The 18,348-nt window shown below is 49.8% G+C and overlaps 1 protein-coding gene across 1 annotated transcript; it reads right to left on the reverse strand.

The window, feature by feature from the left end:
* Positions 1-14,880: 14,880 nt before the first annotated feature.
* On the reverse strand, positions 14,881-18,007 carry A4GNT (alpha-1,4-N-acetylglucosaminyltransferase). The gene is made up of 4 exons (XM_021541433.3): positions 17,959-18,007; positions 17,554-17,765; positions 16,404-16,853; positions 14,881-15,492 (listed from the first exon to the last, which is right to left on the reverse strand). Exons 1-4 carry the CDS (start codon positions 18,005-18,007, stop codon positions 14,881-14,883), a joined length of 1,323 nt encoding a protein of 440 aa, XP_021397108.3.
* Positions 18,008-18,348: the final 341 nt, after the last annotated feature.

Raw genomic sequence — 18,348 nt, forward strand, 5'->3', positions numbered from 1 at the left:
CCCCAAATCAGTGATGTGATGAAGTCAGAGATTGTTGGTGGGCTTGCTGAGCAGTAGAGTGCAGCAAGTTTCAGGGTAGAGATTAAACACTTCTAAACACTTCATTGTTTTTAGGAGGGCAGAAAAATTGTAGGTATGTTCTCAGCCTCCACTGAAAGGGGCTGAAAAGCCCAGGAATGTTTAATTTAGATAGGAAACACATAAGTGGTGCTGAGGGAAAGGTACACAGGGGAAAGTGAAAGGCAGGAAAACACCAAGAAAATTTCGAAATGCAGGTTTACAGCTGAGTTAGAACTAAAAAAAAAAAAAAATCCCAAGGAAACAGCTTTGAAAGTTACATTTTATTTTTCTGCTACACAAACGATGTGACAAAGTCCTGGAGCCAGCTATCTCTCAGTCACACTTTGATGTGTGCAGGTGTGTAGATGACAAGATTAGGGGCAGGAGCCTTATGGGGAACTGAGGGAGAGCTGTATCCAGGAATTCCTGCCCTCGCTGGGCTCCTAATCTTCCAGCATCAGTTTTCATTTCCTTGCCTCAGCTGAAAACTCGCAGGATGAAATATTTTAATGCAGTGAACTCCGCTGAAAAAAAATCCCATCCTGAGCAGAGAATCATTTATTTATGAGCTTGGTTGTGGCATAACTACACTTGGTGTTACAGCTGCTCCTGTGTTTGTGGCCCTGAGGGACCTTATCTTGTTCTCAGCACCACGGAGGGTGGTGAACATCATTGTTGGGAATGACAGCACCGGGAGAATCCACAGCCACGGAGCTGCAGCTCCTGCTGCAGGGAGAACTCAGAGTTTGGACTTGGAGCTGCTGGAGAGAGACCAGAGGAGGCACCAGGGTGAGCAGAGGGGTGGGGCAGCTCTGCTGGGAGGAAAGGCTGGGAGAGCTGGGATGGTTCACCTGGAGGAGAGAAGCTCTGGGGTGACCTAATGGTGACTTTCCAGTGCCTGAAGGTGCAAGAAAGATGGGAACTATTTTCTAGGGCCTGGAGTGGCAGGACAAGAGGGAATGGCTTCAAACTGACAGAGAGTGGGTTTAGAATAAATATTAGAAAGAAATTCTTCCCTGTGAGGGAGGTGAGGCCCTGGCACAGGGTGCCCAGAGCAGGTGTGGCTGCCCTGGATTCCTGGAAGTGTCCAAGGCCAGTTTGGACAGGGCTTGGAGCAGCCTGGGATAGTGGAAGGTGTCCATGGCAGGGGATGGACTGGATGAACTTGAAGGTCCCTTCCAACACAAACCATTTCATGATTCTGTGATTGTCTTGAACACAGACCCAAGTACCACCTTTTCAGCTGAGCTGATGTCTCCTCTAAGTCCTGAAAGCAAAATTACCTCCTTGGGAAATCTCTGTGTCTTTACTGAGGCCAAAGTTCCTTTTTCCAGGCTTTCCTCTGCAGCCCAGCAGGCTATAAAACCATAATTGTGATACCCAAATTATTTTTTGGACTTGGAGATCCAGAAGGTCACCCTAAGGATGACCCAATGTGTTGGTGACAGCTCATCATGTCTCAGGGCTGTTATGTGAAGGACACAAACCCCTGAGCCACATCCACCGCCAGTGCAAAGGGAAAGGGGACACTTGCCCAGGTGCTGCCTGGGGACCATCCTGGGGCCACCCACCCCAAACACAACCTCTGCCCCCCATGCCATGCATTGCAGGGAGACCCTTCACCCTCAACGATGTGAATTTGGGCTCTGAGATCCATCACATGGGGCTGGAGCTGCTGGAAGGAGCAGCACATCTGGAGCACAAGGCACTGGACCAAATCCATCCTGCCTGGCTGTGGGCTGGGAGGAGCAGTTCCATATTTGCTGGGCTGATCTGGGCTCGCTGGTTTGACCAATTGCACAGCAGCAAGGAAGTTTGGATCTCTGGAGCTTCTTGGCTGAGTAAAGCCTGGAAAAAAACAGATCCCAGAGGCTGCAAAACGTGGCCCTGTGGGTAAATCCAGTGTTTCCAGCTGCTGTTCCTGGTGAGGGAGGGAAGAGAAACCTCTCCCACCTTTTATTTTGCCTTTATTGACCATAAACTGCAAAGGATGTATTTGTACACTTGTAAAACCAAGGGAGATGAGTCAGGGAACTCACGAACTGTTGTTGGGGGTTTTGTTTCCATAAATTTGATCGTCCTCTGAAAAATGCATTTCCCATTCCGACGAGCTAATTAAATCTAGGCTCGTCTAATAAAGCTGAGCCTGCAAAAGCTGGGTGCATTATCTGACAGCTCTGAACAGGTTCTTTCCAAGCCCTGCAACATCTGGAATGTGTGAGACCACGCTGGATTTGCATGGAGTTTGACCAAGGGACAAACTGGAGCTACAAATTGGACTAGGAGATAAGAACTCTCCTGAAATCTATATGCAATTAAAAGCCCAATCGTCCTCCCTATAGTGACAAGGTTATTGCTTTTATAGAGTTGAACAGAGATGAATGAGTCTATGGATTAATGGCACTAAGATTTATGACACTGTGCTTGCCCCAAATGTTATGGGAGAATAGCTCTCCGGGTGAGATATTCCAGCTGAATAAATTTGATAGGATTTTTATTTTCCTTTATTATTTTTTTTTCAGCTTTGGGAGAGCTGTGCTGCATTCAGAGCTTGTTAGTGCTCTGGGTTGAATATTTACTGATATTCCCTTGTATATTGATGATTTATAAAAGTATTGCCAGTAACAGGAGCCCATGAAGAAAAAGTCATTGGGAAAAACAAAACCCACAAACCCACTGATTTGTGTGATTTCTCCTTCATTTAATTGGCCAGATCTTTATCTTGCTGGCTCTGGGCTTGTTTTACTGTTCCCAGAGACTCCAGAGAGGATAAAGCCAAAGGAGTAACTTCTGGCAGGAGAAATGAGGTGGCAGCAGCTGGTGGAGACCACGGAAAAGCCTCTGTCCTGTGCTGAACTAAAAACTTAAAAAATTAGGAGGGGGCAAATAAAAACCTGTGGCGATTTAAGGGAAGCAGCTTGGAAGGGATGGAGTTACACACCCAGGGCAAGTCAGAGGGGTGAGGACTGAGGGAAAACCATGCCCAGGGAAACCAGGAGTGTGGGACAGGCCCTGCTCCTCCAAATCCCACCAGGACACAAGCATTGCATCATCCATCACTTAACAAAACTTTGTGAGTTATTTTAAGCCAGCTTGGAGAGGGCTTGGAGCAAGCTGGTTTAGAGGAAGATGGGGGTGGAACAAGATGGGCTTTAAGGTCCCTTCCAACCCCAACCACCCTGGGATTTCCTGACTTTGAGGCAAAGACTCTGGGGCTTGAGTGTCCAAGTCCAGAGCATCCCTTTGGCTGCCCCGGATTCCTCGAGACCCTGGCAAAGGGCTCAGGAACCTTAAGAGCAAGTCAAAAACACCTGTGGCTTGGATTTTAGCCCATGGGAGAGGCTGCCAACCTTATATAAGAAATTACAAGCTAAAAGGGTTTGAGTAGTGTAATCGAGGAATTGACACAGGGTGGAAAAGTAGAATTTTGGTATCTTTTTAGAATGTAATTCAGGGGTACAAGATGAAAGAATCTAGGTGTGCCCTAGCCTCTCCTTCCTTCTTCTTGTCCTCCATGTCTCGGTGTGATAGTGACACTTTTCTATTGGTTTAGGATAGGGACACCTTGTCCAACATAGATTTTAGGTATTGGTATGGGATCTGTAAACATGGTACATGTAATTTTGAGTATATAATGTGGGAGATGCCCAAGGCTGGAAGGAGACTGCCATGGTTTCTGTGCCAGCTGGACCTCTGCAGGTCAGAGAGAAAATTATAAGATAATAGTAAGAAAGAAGAATAGTAAGAATTACTATAGGATAATAGTAAGAAGAATAAGAAATTATTATAATATAATAGTAAGAAACAATAAACAACCTTGAAAACTCAGCTTCACGCATTCCAGACCTTTTCTTCAGTGGCTGGGATAGGGAAAAAAAGACTTTCACACTGTTGGGGTCTTGCCAAGCTGACCCTGATCATTGAGCAGCAAGGACAGGGATGTGTTTCTCAGCCTGACCCACCACCCTGCCCCACCTGCAAGCCTCAGGCTGGCAGGGCACAGCAACAGCAGGGATTTGATCCCAGCTTCCCATGGAACACACTGGCTCAAGATGCCCAGTGTGGAACAAAACCTCATTTTCCACAGTTTGACTCCCTCACTGGTCAGAGGATGAGTCCCACCTTCCTCTTGGCACAAGGCTCTCAGCTATTTCTGGACTTTCCCAAACTTGTAAGTTTTCCCCCACTTTTCCACCACCATTTGGACTTGGTGTTTGAAGCTCACCAAAAGCACCTCAGGCAGGAAAACGGTGGGGAAAACCAACAGAAAAGTGATTTTTGCACTTGCTGGCAGCTGAATGAGCAGGCACCTGCCTTGGCACCAGGTTTGCCATGTTGACAAGGCAGAACAGCTCCTGCTTTCTGCCCTTTTCCTCCTGTTTGCTCTTTGGGGCAGGAATTCATTTTCCCATTAGTTTTGGATGGTGACAGCACCAGTGCCCAGCCAGGGTTTCCTGTCAGCCCCTCCATGGAACAAATTCTCACTGCCACCTGGAGCTTTCTACAGGTAAAAAGCGTTTTTGTGCTTATTTGTGAACAGTTGTGCAGAAAACTTTTTTTCTTTTTTTCCAGGGGAATTAAGTTTGTTCCCCTTGTTCTACTCAGCCCCACTCGGGTGTGTCCGGCTTCCTAATATAAAAACCCACCTGGAAATGGGAAATAGGGAGGGGTAAGAGTCTGAAGTGGAGAAGTCAGAAGTGGAGTGGGTTGGAAAAGAGAAGAGGGATTGAGCGCCACTTTCCCTGTTACATCTTCCCAGATTTCATACTTTGTGGAGACCAAGATCATAAATTCACTGCTATAAATGTCCAAAATACAGACAGAATTAGGAAAATTAATTTAATTTACACAGATGAGTTTTGGAAGTGGTCAAGCTCACATTGTCCACAGTGCAAAGAGTCACCCTTGGGGTTGGATTTCCCACTGATTCCAGAAGGAAAGGAGGGAGGGCACAGCAGCTGGGGCTGGGCTCTCTGGCCAAGTGAGCTCACGCCAGGTTCCTCCTGCTGCAGAAAATGAGGCTTCTTCCATCACCTTCTGGAGCTTTGGCAGAGAGGAGAGTGAGGAAAAAGAGCAAAATGAGGAGAAGGAAAGCTCCTAAATAATCAGGAATCCACACAGGATTGTGTCCAGTGTGGAGAGCTGCCCCCAGCCTGTGGGATGCCACATCTCATGGGGAGGGAAATCCCTATGCCCCAGGGATGTCCAGGGAGAGCTCCTGGCAGTATCAGCCCCTGTTACTGCTCAAGTGTGTGATGAAAGGAGGGGAGAAATCACACCTAGGAAAGATTTCTAGGATTTATCCTCCTCGGTGACTGACCAGGCAGGTCCCAAACCTCGGGAGAGCCCCAGCACTGGGGTCTTCCCAAAAGGAGAGCCCAGAGCAGCCCTGGGGGTCTGCAGAGAGGTTGCTGCTCGTTCCTGGTCCTGTGGCACCATCCAGTGGCTGCTGTTAAAAAATCCCTGTTTTATTCTTTATTCCCTGTCCCCACCGTGTGTCGCCTCCCCAGCATCACTGTTCCACAGGGAAGGGCTCCAGGTCACTGCTGCCAGATTTGGAGAGGCAGATTTGCTGGAGACATCCTAAAAATCAATTCCAAAGCTTAGAGCCAAGAGGGGCAAACACCCTCGTTGCATCAGGACACCACACAGGAAACCATTCCTCTACTTCCACGGCTTGAAAATTGTCCCCAAACCGTGATTTTTATTTTGAATTTGCTGATGAATTTATTTCCAATTTTTCCAGACAAAGGCCTGGAATTTCGTTGTCATTGCAATAAGGAAAAATAAATCTTCTCAGTGTTTGTGCCAGGCCTTCCTTGGGTAAAATCTTTGGTTTTTGGTTTTTGTTTGGTTGTTTTTTTTTTGTGTAAGAAGCAATTTAATTCTTGCACTGCCACCACTGTAATTACAACAGTTTTCCCCATAAATTGAGGTTGTTTTAAATCTTCTTTTTAGCAATTCCATTATATCCCTCCAATTATCTCTAGATTTGTTCCAGAGAGCTTTTCCCAAGTTGATTCTCTGGCAGTTACTGTTTTGCTCCAAATTGCACGAATAATGATTTTTTTCCCCAAAAAATGGTGAATGGACAAACATTAGGGAAAGGACAGATGTGTGCAGCTGGATGAAGGGCCAGGGGCCACATCTGCTGCTCTAAGTTTGAATTCCCTGTGCCAAAACTCTTCTCTGTGGCCCTGCTGGTGGGCAGGAGCTGGGAAGAAGGTACCACATGCCCTTTCTATTTATTATTTAATGTAAATGCTGTCCAAAAGGGGTGGATTGGCATGGGATACCTGGAGTTTCTTGGCTGGTTTTGGGCCTTGCTGAGCTCACACAGTGGGCAGAGTCTGCCCCACAGGGTGATCTCTGTGCCCTGGCATCCAGGGCTTTTTCCAGGAGCAGTGTGGATGTGGCTGTGATCCCATGCCACGTTCCCCATGCTCAGGTCCATCACATCCACTGACCACACACACCTGGCTGCTGGGATCTCCAACACTTCCCACTTGTGCCTTGGCTGTGTTCACTATTTAAGGTTTTAAGCTCAGGGATAGGTTTTAAGTTCAAGCAAATCTTGAACTTAAAACCTATCCCTGAGCTTAAAACCTTCCCTTGAGCTTAAATCCTACTCCTTTTGCTCCTGTATCAAACAACTCACTCTTCTTCCTCTCCTGCTCTTGAGTTCCTCTTCTTCTCTGCTGCCACCTCCTTCTCTGCCTAAGTTGTTCCTTCTCTGCATTTCTGCACAGTTTCCCCAGGGTTTAGTTTTACACCTTTATCACTTTTGTTTCCAAACCCCAAGACGATTTCTTCATCCCCTTGCCCAAGGTTCTGGGAAGGGAATAAGGAGCGAAAGCACAGTGGGAAATCCCATGTTTGTCCCCAGTCCCACACAGTGGCTACAAGCTCTCAGGTTGCTTTGGTTTGTGGTTTGAGTCACCCCAAACAGGCAGGGAGTCCCCAGGAAAGTCCTTTTCCAAATAAACCCTTCTGGGCTGTCACATCACCCACCACCTGAGAACTTCCAGAGGTGTTTGGGCAGCATTTGGAACACCCAGGGCCAGGGCACTGCCTGGAGACCAGGAGGACCTGGTGGGACAAGTCTTGGGTGGGGTTTCTGTCTTTGGAGGTCTGGAGGATGCTCCAGGGAGTGCCAGGAGGGCTGTGGAGCAGGCTGTGCTCCAAGGAGCAGCTCTGGGGATCAGCAGCTGGTGTCCCCATAAGCTGTGACCCTCCCAGGGACCTGGGGGGCTTTGGGATTTGAGATGAGGGAGAGTAAGGAAATCCCCATGTCCTGCTAGGCCTGTGGGCCCACATGACATGGGGTTATGTAGGAAAAGGGGTGAAAAGGGATCTGTAAGCACTGCCAGGGCTGTATTTCCCCCTGTTTGGGTTTGGGGAGCAGTCTGGGTTTTTTTCTGAAGACTGCAGGTCAGCCCACATGGGATCAAAATGCAGAGAGCGACTGCAGAGATTGCACCAGCCCAAATGCCCTTTGCTGAGGCATTTCAGGGGGCATTTCTGGGGCATTGCCCACTGGGTCAGGGCACAGAATCCCACGGCTGTGGGCACAGGTCTCCCAGTCCTTGTGTTTAGAGGACACGATGTCCCCTCCCCTGGGATGAGGGAGAGCTCTGGAGGCAAAGCCTCCCTGGGCCTCTTGCACTGCCTGCTCTTCTCATCCCTGCTGGACCAGCTCATCCCTCTGATGCCTCAAGTTTCAGCTTTCATATTTTTCACATTCTGTGCTGCTTTAGTGTGTGGGTCTGAGCTTCATATTAGGGGATGCTGAGCTCTCTGCACAGAGTAGGGAGACAAAACAATTTCTTCTCCAGCTGGGGACCAAGGACAGATGATCCAAATCTCAGGCCTGAGAGCACAAACAACGTGGGCTGGAGTGAGAAAAACAAGCAGGATGGGACTTCATAACCTAAAACAATAACTGGACAATTAACCCAAATATGCAAATGGACCAGAATTTATAAAAGTGAGAGACCCCATGACTGGTCATCCACTTTGTGACCATTTTGGGTTCACCTGGTGTGTGTAGCCCTGGCTGGGCTCTTGTGCTGCCCAAGATGGATCCATTGAGGACTTTTAATAAATCCCTACTTTATTCTTTAGCTCTGCCCAGTCTCTGTTCTAGGTCAGCCTTCCCAAGGCACCCCCTCAGGTGGAGGAGAGCAGGGAATTCGTCATCCTTGGGTTTCTGCTGACGTCTCACCAGAGCCTGGAGTCTCTTGCAGGTCCAAGTGGAAATTCTTGTCAACCTGAGGCAGATGAGGCTGGCATTGTCATCCCCCAGGACAAGGCACAAGGCCTCAGCAGCACCACCCATCTCTCAGAGCATCCTTGGAGCTCCAAGCCCTGTCCAAATCCCAGGGAAGATCCCTGACACCCATCATTTCCCAGCCAAACATATCCCAAGATACAGCCTTAGGGAAGGACTGCTGAGTGTGGAAACCCAGGCCAAGGGGAATATCCCCTGTCTGCCCTGGGGTGCCCTGACTCCCAGGAAAACACTGATTTCACCCTCATTCATGGAGCCTCAAAGTAAACTAGAGACCACAAAAGTGTGAAATAGATTGTACAGACTAGTTTAGTATGTCACATGAGTGAAAAGCTTAGATTTTAGGATTTTGAACATATTGTAGATGAGATAGAGGATACAAAGTGTTGTCTCGAGTACCTTTCTTCTTTCTTCTTCTTCCTTCTTCTTAGGTTTGGGTGCTATCTTGTAATTAGGTAAAAAAATAATCCATATTGCAGGTCTTTAAGGATCAGTTATTGAGTTATAAAAGGAAATAATCTAAGTGTCACTTCTTAATTAGGTAGTTTAGTTTTTGATTAGACTTGAAAAGACCTTGCAACACAAGTTTGTTAGCCATTTTTATGCTGTTTTCACGCGTGCCAAGTCTAAGTGCAGACAGTGTGCTGAAGTCATGATAAGGTAACAATAAAACAAGGACCTAAAGACCGAAAAAGTCCTGTGTGTCTACTTTTCCTGACAACAAACTGCTTCAAGAGAGTTTCCCCCTGTCAGGGGAGCCCTCAAGAAATTGCCCAGTGTAGGGCCAAAAAACTCACAGCTGAAGAGTCAGTTTTGGGAATTTTCAGGCTGTGAGGTATGTGCAGCATTTTCTCTTGGGAGCTTTTTACAGCTCGAGGGAGTTTTGTGACCAGGAATGTAAAATATGAGAAGTGAAGGGTGGAGGGTGTGGGTCTGGCTTTGGGCACCTCTGCTGCCTCCCACACCCCCTCAGCATTCCCAAATAAGGTGCCAGGGAAAGGGGGATGCGCCAGGCATATGGGAATGTGCCATCAGTGAAACAAACTCAGGAATTCTCCTTAAAAACATCTCCAGGAAACATTGAGGAATAAATCACGGAGTTACTCTGCTTTCCTTCGTGCTCCTGGCCCCGAACCTGAAGCGCTGCCCTGGAGCATGGAGGTGTTATAAATGAAAATTTATTCAGCCAAATTAAAAGTAAAAAGAGTTTTATTAGTGGCCAAATTCTATCTAGCCAGCCGAGGAAAATAAAACAAAGTGCTGAGCCCAGGGATCAACCCTGGGTGTGTGACAAGGAGTCAGCCTCAGAAGAGGTTTTCCCCTATGTCCCCACACCTCCATCCTGGCACAAGGGGTTTTTATAGGGAAAATTCCACCTGGGGCCAAGATTTCGGCAGTCAGTCTTTTCTTCCATTCAGAGTCCATAGGTTAATAAGATTTTCTTTTCTTTGGTGATGAGGAAGAACAATTCAGTGTCCGGAGTTGGTGAATCCTGTGACGGAATTTATGGGAACGCTGCATTCACATGGATCTGCCCGAGGATTTCCATGAGATCCATCTTGGGTCGTTTATGTGATGATCAGCACTTGGGCATCCAGTATCACTCCAGACATGGCCCATCTCCCATCTCCTGGCGAGCTGTACCTTCTTACTTTGTACATCAGTTTCCAATATACACCTGGTCTCGCCGGGCCGGGGGAGGCTAGTACAAACGAGTATAATCTAACAAGTATTCAACATTGTATATTCCATACAAGGAATGGCACGAATTCTGTTTACTCCCCATATCAGAGGATGGAGCATGCCGGGCCGGCCGTGTCCCTGCAGCGGCTCCGGTGCTAGGTGGTGGTGTTGCATCGCTCGGGGGTGCTCGGGGATGCTCGCAGGAAGGGCTGCTTGATATGCCGGGCATGAAGAAGGCTTGGGCGGTCAATGTCCCCTTGAAATCCCCGTGCCAGGGGCTGCCGCGCCCTCACACACCCTCCTTCCCGCAGGGAGAAGGAGCCCTGGGTAATTTAGCGCAGGAAAGGCTCCTGGAGAGGCAGATCTGCTGGAGAGATCCTGAAATCAGCCTCAGAGGTGGGAGCAGGGAAGTCTATTGTCTGTGTGACATTATGGTTCTGCCTCCACCATCCCACCTGCCTCTCAGAGGGGGATTTTTTCTGATGGGTGGGGTTTTACTACTGGTTGGGTTGCTCCCTCAATTAAAACAAACAAACAAACAAACAAAAAAACCCCCCACCAAAACAAAAAAAAAAAAACCACCAAAAAAAAAACCCCAAAACCCCCACACTTTGGAGCAGTTATTGCATCCCTGGAGCAGTTCAGGGCAGGTGGCACTGGAAGGACAGGTGTGCCCTTTTAAGCCACAGGCTCTCCAGCTCTTCCTCCAGCACATCCTCCAGGATGGGATAGCACTGCTCCAGGATGGGTGACACTGCTTCAGGATGGGTGACACTGTTCCTGGATGGGGTGACACTGCTCCAGGATGGGTGACACTGCTCCAGGATGGAGTGACACTGCTCCAGGATGGGTGGCATTGTGCCTGCATGGGGTGGCACTACTCCAGGATGGGACAGCACTGCTCCAGGATGGGTGACACAGCTCCTAGATGGGTGACACAGCTCCTGGATGGGGTGATGCTGCTCCTGGATAGGGTGGCACTGCTCCAGGATGGGTGACACTGCTCCAGGATGGAGTGACACTGCTCCAGGATGGGTGGCATTGTACCTGCATAGGGTGGCACTGCTCCTGGATGGGACAGCACTGCTCCAGGATGGGTGGCACTGCTCTAGGATGGGGTGACACTGCTTCAGGATGGGTGACACTGCTCCAGGATGGGGTGACACTGCTCCTGGATGGGGTGGCACTGCTCCAGGATGGGGTGACACTGCTCCTGGAGGTTTGGGTTCCTCTGCAGGGCTTTCAGCATCTTCCCTGTTGGTCCTCCCCAAGGTGGGTGCTGGTACCAGTGCAGGGAGGACAGGGCAGGGGCTGGGGTGACCATCTCCCCCTTGGTGGGTCCCAGCAGTCCCAGAGCAAGGAACTGTTTGCTCTCACAGTCTACATCCCTCACAAAGGAGCAACTTCCTCCCCTAATTGGATAGATTCCTGCCCACAGCTTTCCCAAAATCCCAGCCAGCACCCAGCAGCTGCCTGGGGCAGCTTTCCCAGGGAAGTGCTGGCCATGGAGCTGCCCAGCCAAGGGCACCAGGGGATTCATGCCCTCTGTGCCCCCAGCAGCTCTTCCCAGCACCCATCCACAACCACAACTCCCTGAGCCCAATGCCAACTTCACCCTGGTGCTCTGGGGACAGGGATGGTCCCAGCTCCGGCACCACCTGATGGACCTTCCCCACTTTGGCCATCTCCTGGGTCCCTGCAGGGAGAAAAGGCCTGTGAGGGTCAGAAAGGAGCTGAGGCCCCAGCATGGAAGCAAGTCCTGATCCACACCTGCTTTTCTATATGGGAAGCAGGGACACAACTGTCCTTAGGGGATGGCACCAGCCCTTGGAGAACACCAGCCCTGACCTCAAGGCCACTGGCTGGAGGATGTCAAAGGGGTCACAATGCCCCCCTTGGGCATTTGCCAGCAGCCAACCCTGGTTTAGGGCTGTTTTTATTTTCTGCCTGCCTTAGGGAGCAGAAATCCCCCATTTCCTTCTCCTGGATTGCAGTGGAGGATCCACAGCAGGCCCAGAGGCACAGAGCTCCTGGTTTGTATGCAGATAACCACTAGCATAGTTTGAAGGAGACAAGGGCATCCCTTTGCTGTGAAACTTGCTGGAAATCTCATGTAAATCTCATTCCTTTGGGATCTGGTTGCGATGCCAAGGGACAATTTTGGTTTGTGAGCTGTGTTGACAGTGGAAGGACTGGAAGTGTCCAGCCCATGGCTCATGTGAGGGGAGCACAGCCAGCTCCCTGTGAGGCTCCATGGCTGTTAGAGGGGGAGACAGAGAAGAGATTGTGCTCTGAAGGGATGGAAGTTATGAAAAATGTATCTACATCCAAATTGATTCACTTCAAAATGCCATCATTACCTTCAGCTTTGTTTGCTGAGAGCAGTTGGATCTGTATAGAAACAGACTGGGCATCACAGATCATTCTTTGGTAATTTTTTGGCAATTTTTCCTCTCTCTGCAGAACATTATTACGAAATGCATTCAAAACCAGGGCAGAAAAGAGCAAATTGAGCATGGAGATTCTCCAAGAGCTGCGCTCCTTCAGCTGACCAGACCTGAGAGGGGCCAGCTGAGGGCTTTTCCTTCCCACAACACAATCACCTGGCCATCAGGTGCCATCCTGCCACACCCCACGTGTCACTCAGATCTGATGACAAGGAAAAGATGCTCACTATTGGAATTTAAAGCATTGCTTTGATGAGTGACACCCCGGTGTGTGATTCATGCTGATGATATTCATGCAATACTTTGTGTTTAATGAGAGCCAAATAGAGTAAACATCACAGGATGGGCTTGAAATGGGGCTTGAAATTAGGCTTAGTCTAAACTCAGCAAATATTTTAAGGCTGCTTAGAGTTAAACGTCTGCTTAAACACTCTTAATTAATGAGCCAAGGACTTTTTTTTCCCCATTATTATTATTTCACTTGTCTTCTTTTCCTGAGTGTTCATGGCCTAGGGCTGCTGCCCAGGATGGGAGCTGAGGTAAAAAGGAATGAGAAGATGGGAATTTGGCAAAATGGGTTTGCAGCCACCTCTTCCCCTCACCAGCCAGGGAAGCTCCCTGGATTTTTATTCATCACTGGGGTGTCTTCCAAAGGGCAGAAGACGTGACAGCAGGTATAAAGTCTGCTGGTGACAATTTTGGGTCTTCTCATGGCCATGATAGGACACAACTTCAGTCATTTCTGGTGTTACTTTCCTTGATAATTTAATCATGGAATCCCAGACTGGTTTGGGTTGAAGAGGACCTTAAAGCCTATCCAGTCCCAGCCCCTGCCTTGGCCAGGGACACCTCCCACTATCCAAGGGTGCTCCAAGCCCTGTCCAACCTTGTGGGCTTTTTATGGCCACAGTCTCATCCATGCTCAGAGAGTAGATTTAGATGGGATCTTGGGAAGGAATTTTTCCCTGTGAGGATAGTTAGGCCTGGCACAGGCTGCCCAGAGAAGCTGTGGCTGCCTCTGGATCCCTGGAAGTGTTCCAGGGCAGGTTGGACAGGGCCTGGAGCAACCTGGGATAGTGGAAGGCGTCCTGGGCTGAGAGCAGACATCCATAAAGCAGATGCTCCCAGAGTTGCCTGGATATGGGTCCATCTCTGTCCACAGGCATGCCCTGGAGGGCACAGGAGGGGTGAGGACACGGGAAAAACATTATCTCCTGTCATGCTCCTGCTCCAACAATCACCACACTCAGCTTGGCACCACCTGGCCTTACACTGGAGTGACTCTGGGGGAGCACAGGGCAAGGAGAAGCCCCTTGCCCGAACACAGGAGCACACAAACCCTGTGTGCAGGGGGCTCCCTTCTCCTGCTGAATCCCAAATTCTGAGCTGCAGCCAGCTCAGCGCTGCTGTGTTTGCAGGAGATAGCATTGTGCACATGACAAACATTGGATGACGGAGACAGATCCCCACCTTTCTGCTCCCGAGTTAAAACCAGCTGTTCCGAGAGACTCGGCAGAGATCTGCAAGCTGGGCTTCTCCTTAGGGAATTGGGTGGATTGGCATTCTCCTGGGAAAGAGAGTATCTGGAAGGGGATTGCTCACTGGGAGCCCTGTTGGGATTAAATGGGATTTTTGCCCAGCTGGACATGGGTGACCACCTCATGTCTGTTGAAATCCATTTATTTAAGAGGGATTTGGGAACCTGGAGGACCATCCCTATCCTTCCATAGTGTCTCAGCATTTTCTTTCCAGGCACACTTTCTACAGCCAGGATTGACCTGGGAGGATGGGGCAGAGCAGCCACTTCCTGCCAAAAGCCAAAGTTAAACTGTGGGAGCACAAACCTTTGGAAAATGTACTCATTTTTCAGGGAGAAGTGAGCTCAGAGCAGTGATGGTTTATGAACTCTTTTATTTTCACTCGTACTGAAGTCCCTCTCAAAAACGTAGGGTGTAAAGTCCATGTGAGGAAAACACCAGGAAAAGACGCTGGTTTGGGTTTCTCCTCTTTTGCCCTGGAGGCTCCAGTCCAAAGTCTGTTGTGCTTCCAACTTTTCTGACGTGGGAAGCTGCCAGTAGTTCCAAGAGGAGCAGAGACAACATTTCTCCTGGGAGGCCACCCCTCTCTTTAGGAGCTTTTCCCTTGGAGAAGCTCGTGAACAGGCTCAAAGTCTGTCGGATTTGGGAAGGTTTGGTTCATGAGCACCTATCAGGAAACAGAACTGAGGCAAAGGAGTCCTTGGAGGCTACGTCCAGTGGATACCCACCACCATTCTCAGCATCCCAAGGGAATAGGAACAGTGGTTATGGAAAGTTTTTTCTTTCTCCTACAAAGCCGGATACCGACCGAGTGGGGATTGTGTTTGGCAGGAAGGATCAGCCCTCTCCTCCTTGCTCCATGTCACTCAACCTCCTCAGGGTCTGGGAGATCCCTGTGCTTGGCATTCTGGATCAGGTCCTCGTAGGTGGTGGGGCAATAGGTTTTGTAGAGTTTCTCGGCCAGGGTGTTGCTGCCGGCCACCACGACCTTGCGGTTGCGGTTCATGAAGTTCCACAGGTGCAGCGCGTAGGAGTGGTTGAAGCTGGGGCTTTTATCCCACACCTGGTAGTACCGGCTCCAGGCTGGGTATGGGATGGGGTAGAAACGCTGGGGGTTGAGGAAGGAGATGTTCTGGCAGATGTGGTCCTCAGTGCCTTGGAAATCTGTCAGGTTGCAGAGTGTTTTGAGCATCCTGGTCATCAAAAAGGGGCCCTGGTTGCCCCAGATGTTGCCGTTGTACTTGAGAACGAAGTTCTCCATGCAGTCCCAGATGAACTTGTGGCGGGCAGGGAAGCCAAAGATCCCATTGCTGGAGAAGCGCGACTTCTGCGCAGCCAGGAAGCTCTCCTGGGGAATGGGCCGGATGGAGATGACATCCGTGTCCATGTAGATGCCCCCGTACTTCCAGATGAGCGCCAGTCTGCTGGCGTCCGAGCTGACGTGCACCCAGTTCTTCTCCTGCTCCGGGACCACCTGCGGGGTGGGAAAGGTGAGACGTGGTGTTGTGGGCAGGGAACGGATCCAACCCATCCATGGGGCTGCAGATGGCACCATAAACCCTCAGCTGCATGGCTGCAAATGTTACTGACAGCTTTTGCTGCCTCCAGCTGTTGGGTTTTACTGGGATAAGATAAGGAGCTGGAGCAGAGCAGCGCTTTGTTAGCATTAGGAATGTGGGAACGTTTCCCAGGTGCTTTGATGGCACCTACAGTGTTAACCCAATGCCACCATGAGTCATTCCCTGCTATTTCAGAGGGACACAACCCACTTAACACACTCTCGGATCCCTCCCAGCTCTTTGAACCAGGCTGGAGGCTTTTCATCAGCATTTGTTGGCATTTGGAGTAATATTTTCTCACAAAAAGAAAGACTTTGGAGGAAATCTGCCTGCCCTGCCCAAGCAGTTTGACCAAAGCTCCTTGTGGGCAGTTTGCCCAAGGAATTTTTTCCAGGGTGGAGCTCACCAGATCCCACCTTAGCTTTGCATGTTGCTGTTATAGAACCTGAAATCTCTCCCCTATCTCTTATCTCCTGCGGGCTCCGTCAGTGTGAGGCAGCTCTAGCAAGTGTTCAGGCAGCACATTTTGTTCAACCAGCTTCTGTTGGGGAAGATTATTAAGGCTGTTTTCTCAAAACACGTCTGCAATCTATTTTTACTGATGTTTCCTTTGCCAAAAAATCCGATTCTCCAGATAAGGCTGATCATGTATGGCATAAACAGAGAGCTGGATACACTGCAGAAAGCGGCCAAAATTAATCTGTTCTCAACCAAAACAATGAAAGTCACTAATTTCACACAGTCCTGCATTCCTCATTCCTTTTAAAGCCTTTCCCCACCCCTAGTTATAACTCTTTTCCCATTTTCCACCTGTTTTAACACTCACCTGGTTGTACCACTGGAGCAGGGGGGTCTCCTGGAAGACGGTTTCCATCTGGAGAGGGAAAAGGAAGACATTCTTCATGGAAGACAAGAGGGAGAAGGCTGCGTAGCTGGTGTTCATGTCCAAGGCCGTCTCGTTGGTGAGTCCCCTCATGAAGAGGATGATGGGCCTGTCCTGGTAAATCCGGGCAGCGGATTCCACGGAGCACGACACCAGCGGGGGCGGCTCCAGGCGCTCCGTCGTCTCCAGGAAAATGATGCTTTTGCCGAGGTTCAGCACCTGCTCAGGTGTCAGGTACTGCTGGGCCATGGGCAAGTAGGAGAAGATACAGCTGGACAAGAGGGAGATCTCGTACAAAATGCCCGAGACAAAGCAGAAGCAGAGGCATATCTGGATTTTTCTCAACATTCTTTCTTTCCTGGAGCGTTTGGGGGCATGCCTCCGACATGGGTGCTGAGGAGAGACAAGGAACAGCAAAAGGAGGAGCCAGTTATTGCTCAGCAGGACTGGGAAGTGGAGGCACGTGGCTTTGGTCTATGAAAGGTGAAGGCAGTTTGGTGATAGGCCTGGTGACAATCCATCTATGGGCACAGAGGGCTCTTCCCCCCAGGATGAAGATCTGGGGTCCCACCTCCTTGGCCCCAGCCAGGCAGGGGGAAGCAGGAGAGGTCCTGGAGAAGGGATGGGCAGCTGTGTCCTACGATGCAGGCATGGGCTTGGCAAGGAGGGAAGGACCCAGGCAGAGCAGGTGGGAAGGGTCACCATGCCAAGGCAAGGAGCACCAAGAGCATCCCTGGGGCAGACTGGTGTGGGAAACTGCTCCCAAGCATTGCAGTGCCATTCCTACATGTTCTTGTCCCAGGGAACCTGTGGAGCCAAATGTGCCCATGGAATTAGGTGTCCCAGGAGGCCATGATCACAACAGGTTGTTCCTGAAATCACAGCCTTCTCAGGGGGAAGGTTGTGATTGCAGTTTGGGGTCTGCCATCCAGAGCTAAAGCATCAGCATGGCAAAGACTTCTTCCCAATCCATCCCTTCTGCTAACACTTCAGCCGTGAGGGATGTGAGGGACAGAGCTTTGTGATGGACCAAAGAGAAACAGATGAGGATAGAAAGCAGATGGCTTCATACAAGGAAGGAATTATGACCTACCTGGATTATAGTCCTGACAAATCTACATTTCCAGCACCTTTTCTTGCCCTGGCGGTGACTGCTGGACTCCCGCAAAGCCCAGCTCCCTGGTGAGGACACCCAAACCTTCTGGAGCATGCAAAGGGATTTCTGGAGGTACGAGAACAGTGCACAAGGGAAAACCAGCTCTGCTGCTGGCTCAGTCTCAGTCCCAGAAAAGGTGTGGGATCCACCTAAAAGGACAAAGAAGGGACATGTTTGGTGGGACCCATCTTGTGCGGACACAGCTTCCCCCTCCCAGTGCCAGCAGCACATGAGGCCATACAGCCACAGGGATTTCCTGCTGATAAGAGGATGGAATGGGATCTGCACTGCACTGTCTGGTGACACAAGGAAATTCACTCCTGAAATGACACCTGGTTGCACCTGAGTGGCTCTGCAGGGACCAGGAGCCAGGGTCCAGCAGAGGGGACATACCTGGAATGACAACTCAATGTCCAAGAGGCCCTGAAAGTGTCCAGAGCTTGATTGATTGAAGGGAATGGCAGGAAGCACAGCTCTGTGTGCTGGCATAATTAATGAGCCTCATTCCAGGTCAGCCTTCCAGAATACAGATAAGTCTGGAGCGGAGCAAACCCCATGGAAATTCCCTGACAGTGCTGAGCTTGTGCTTGGAGCTGTGGCAGCTCCCAATCCATTTCTCAGAGCTGGATCTCATCAAATTAAATATTAAAGCAGCGACTGTTCCCATCAGTGCTGCTTCCCATGCTGCATAACAGATTTTGTTGTTTTCCATTCCAGCTGCACGGGGTTTCT

Source organism: Lonchura striata, chromosome 10 (assembly GCF_046129695.1).
Source record: "Lonchura striata isolate bLonStr1 chromosome 10, bLonStr1.mat, whole genome shotgun sequence".
NCBI classification, from domain to species: Eukaryota; Metazoa; Chordata; class Aves; order Passeriformes; family Estrildidae; genus Lonchura; species Lonchura striata.

What these genes read in the sequence shown, in the direction of transcription:
- A4GNT (XM_021541433.3), bottom strand. Translation starts at nt 18,007, where the DNA reads ATGTCCCCTCTGCTGGACCCTGGCTCCTGGTCCCTGCAGAGCCACTCA. An exon ending in GTCCCTGCAGAGCCACTCAG is followed by an intron (nt 17,766 to 17,958) that starts GTGCAACCAGGT and finishes TTGTCCTTTTAG; the next exon opens with GTGGATCCCACACCTTTTCT. An exon ending in TGCTCCAGTGGTACAACCAG is followed by an intron (nt 15,493 to 16,403) that starts GTGAGTGTTAAA and finishes CCCACCCCGCAG; the next exon opens with GTGGTCCCGGAGCAGGAGAA.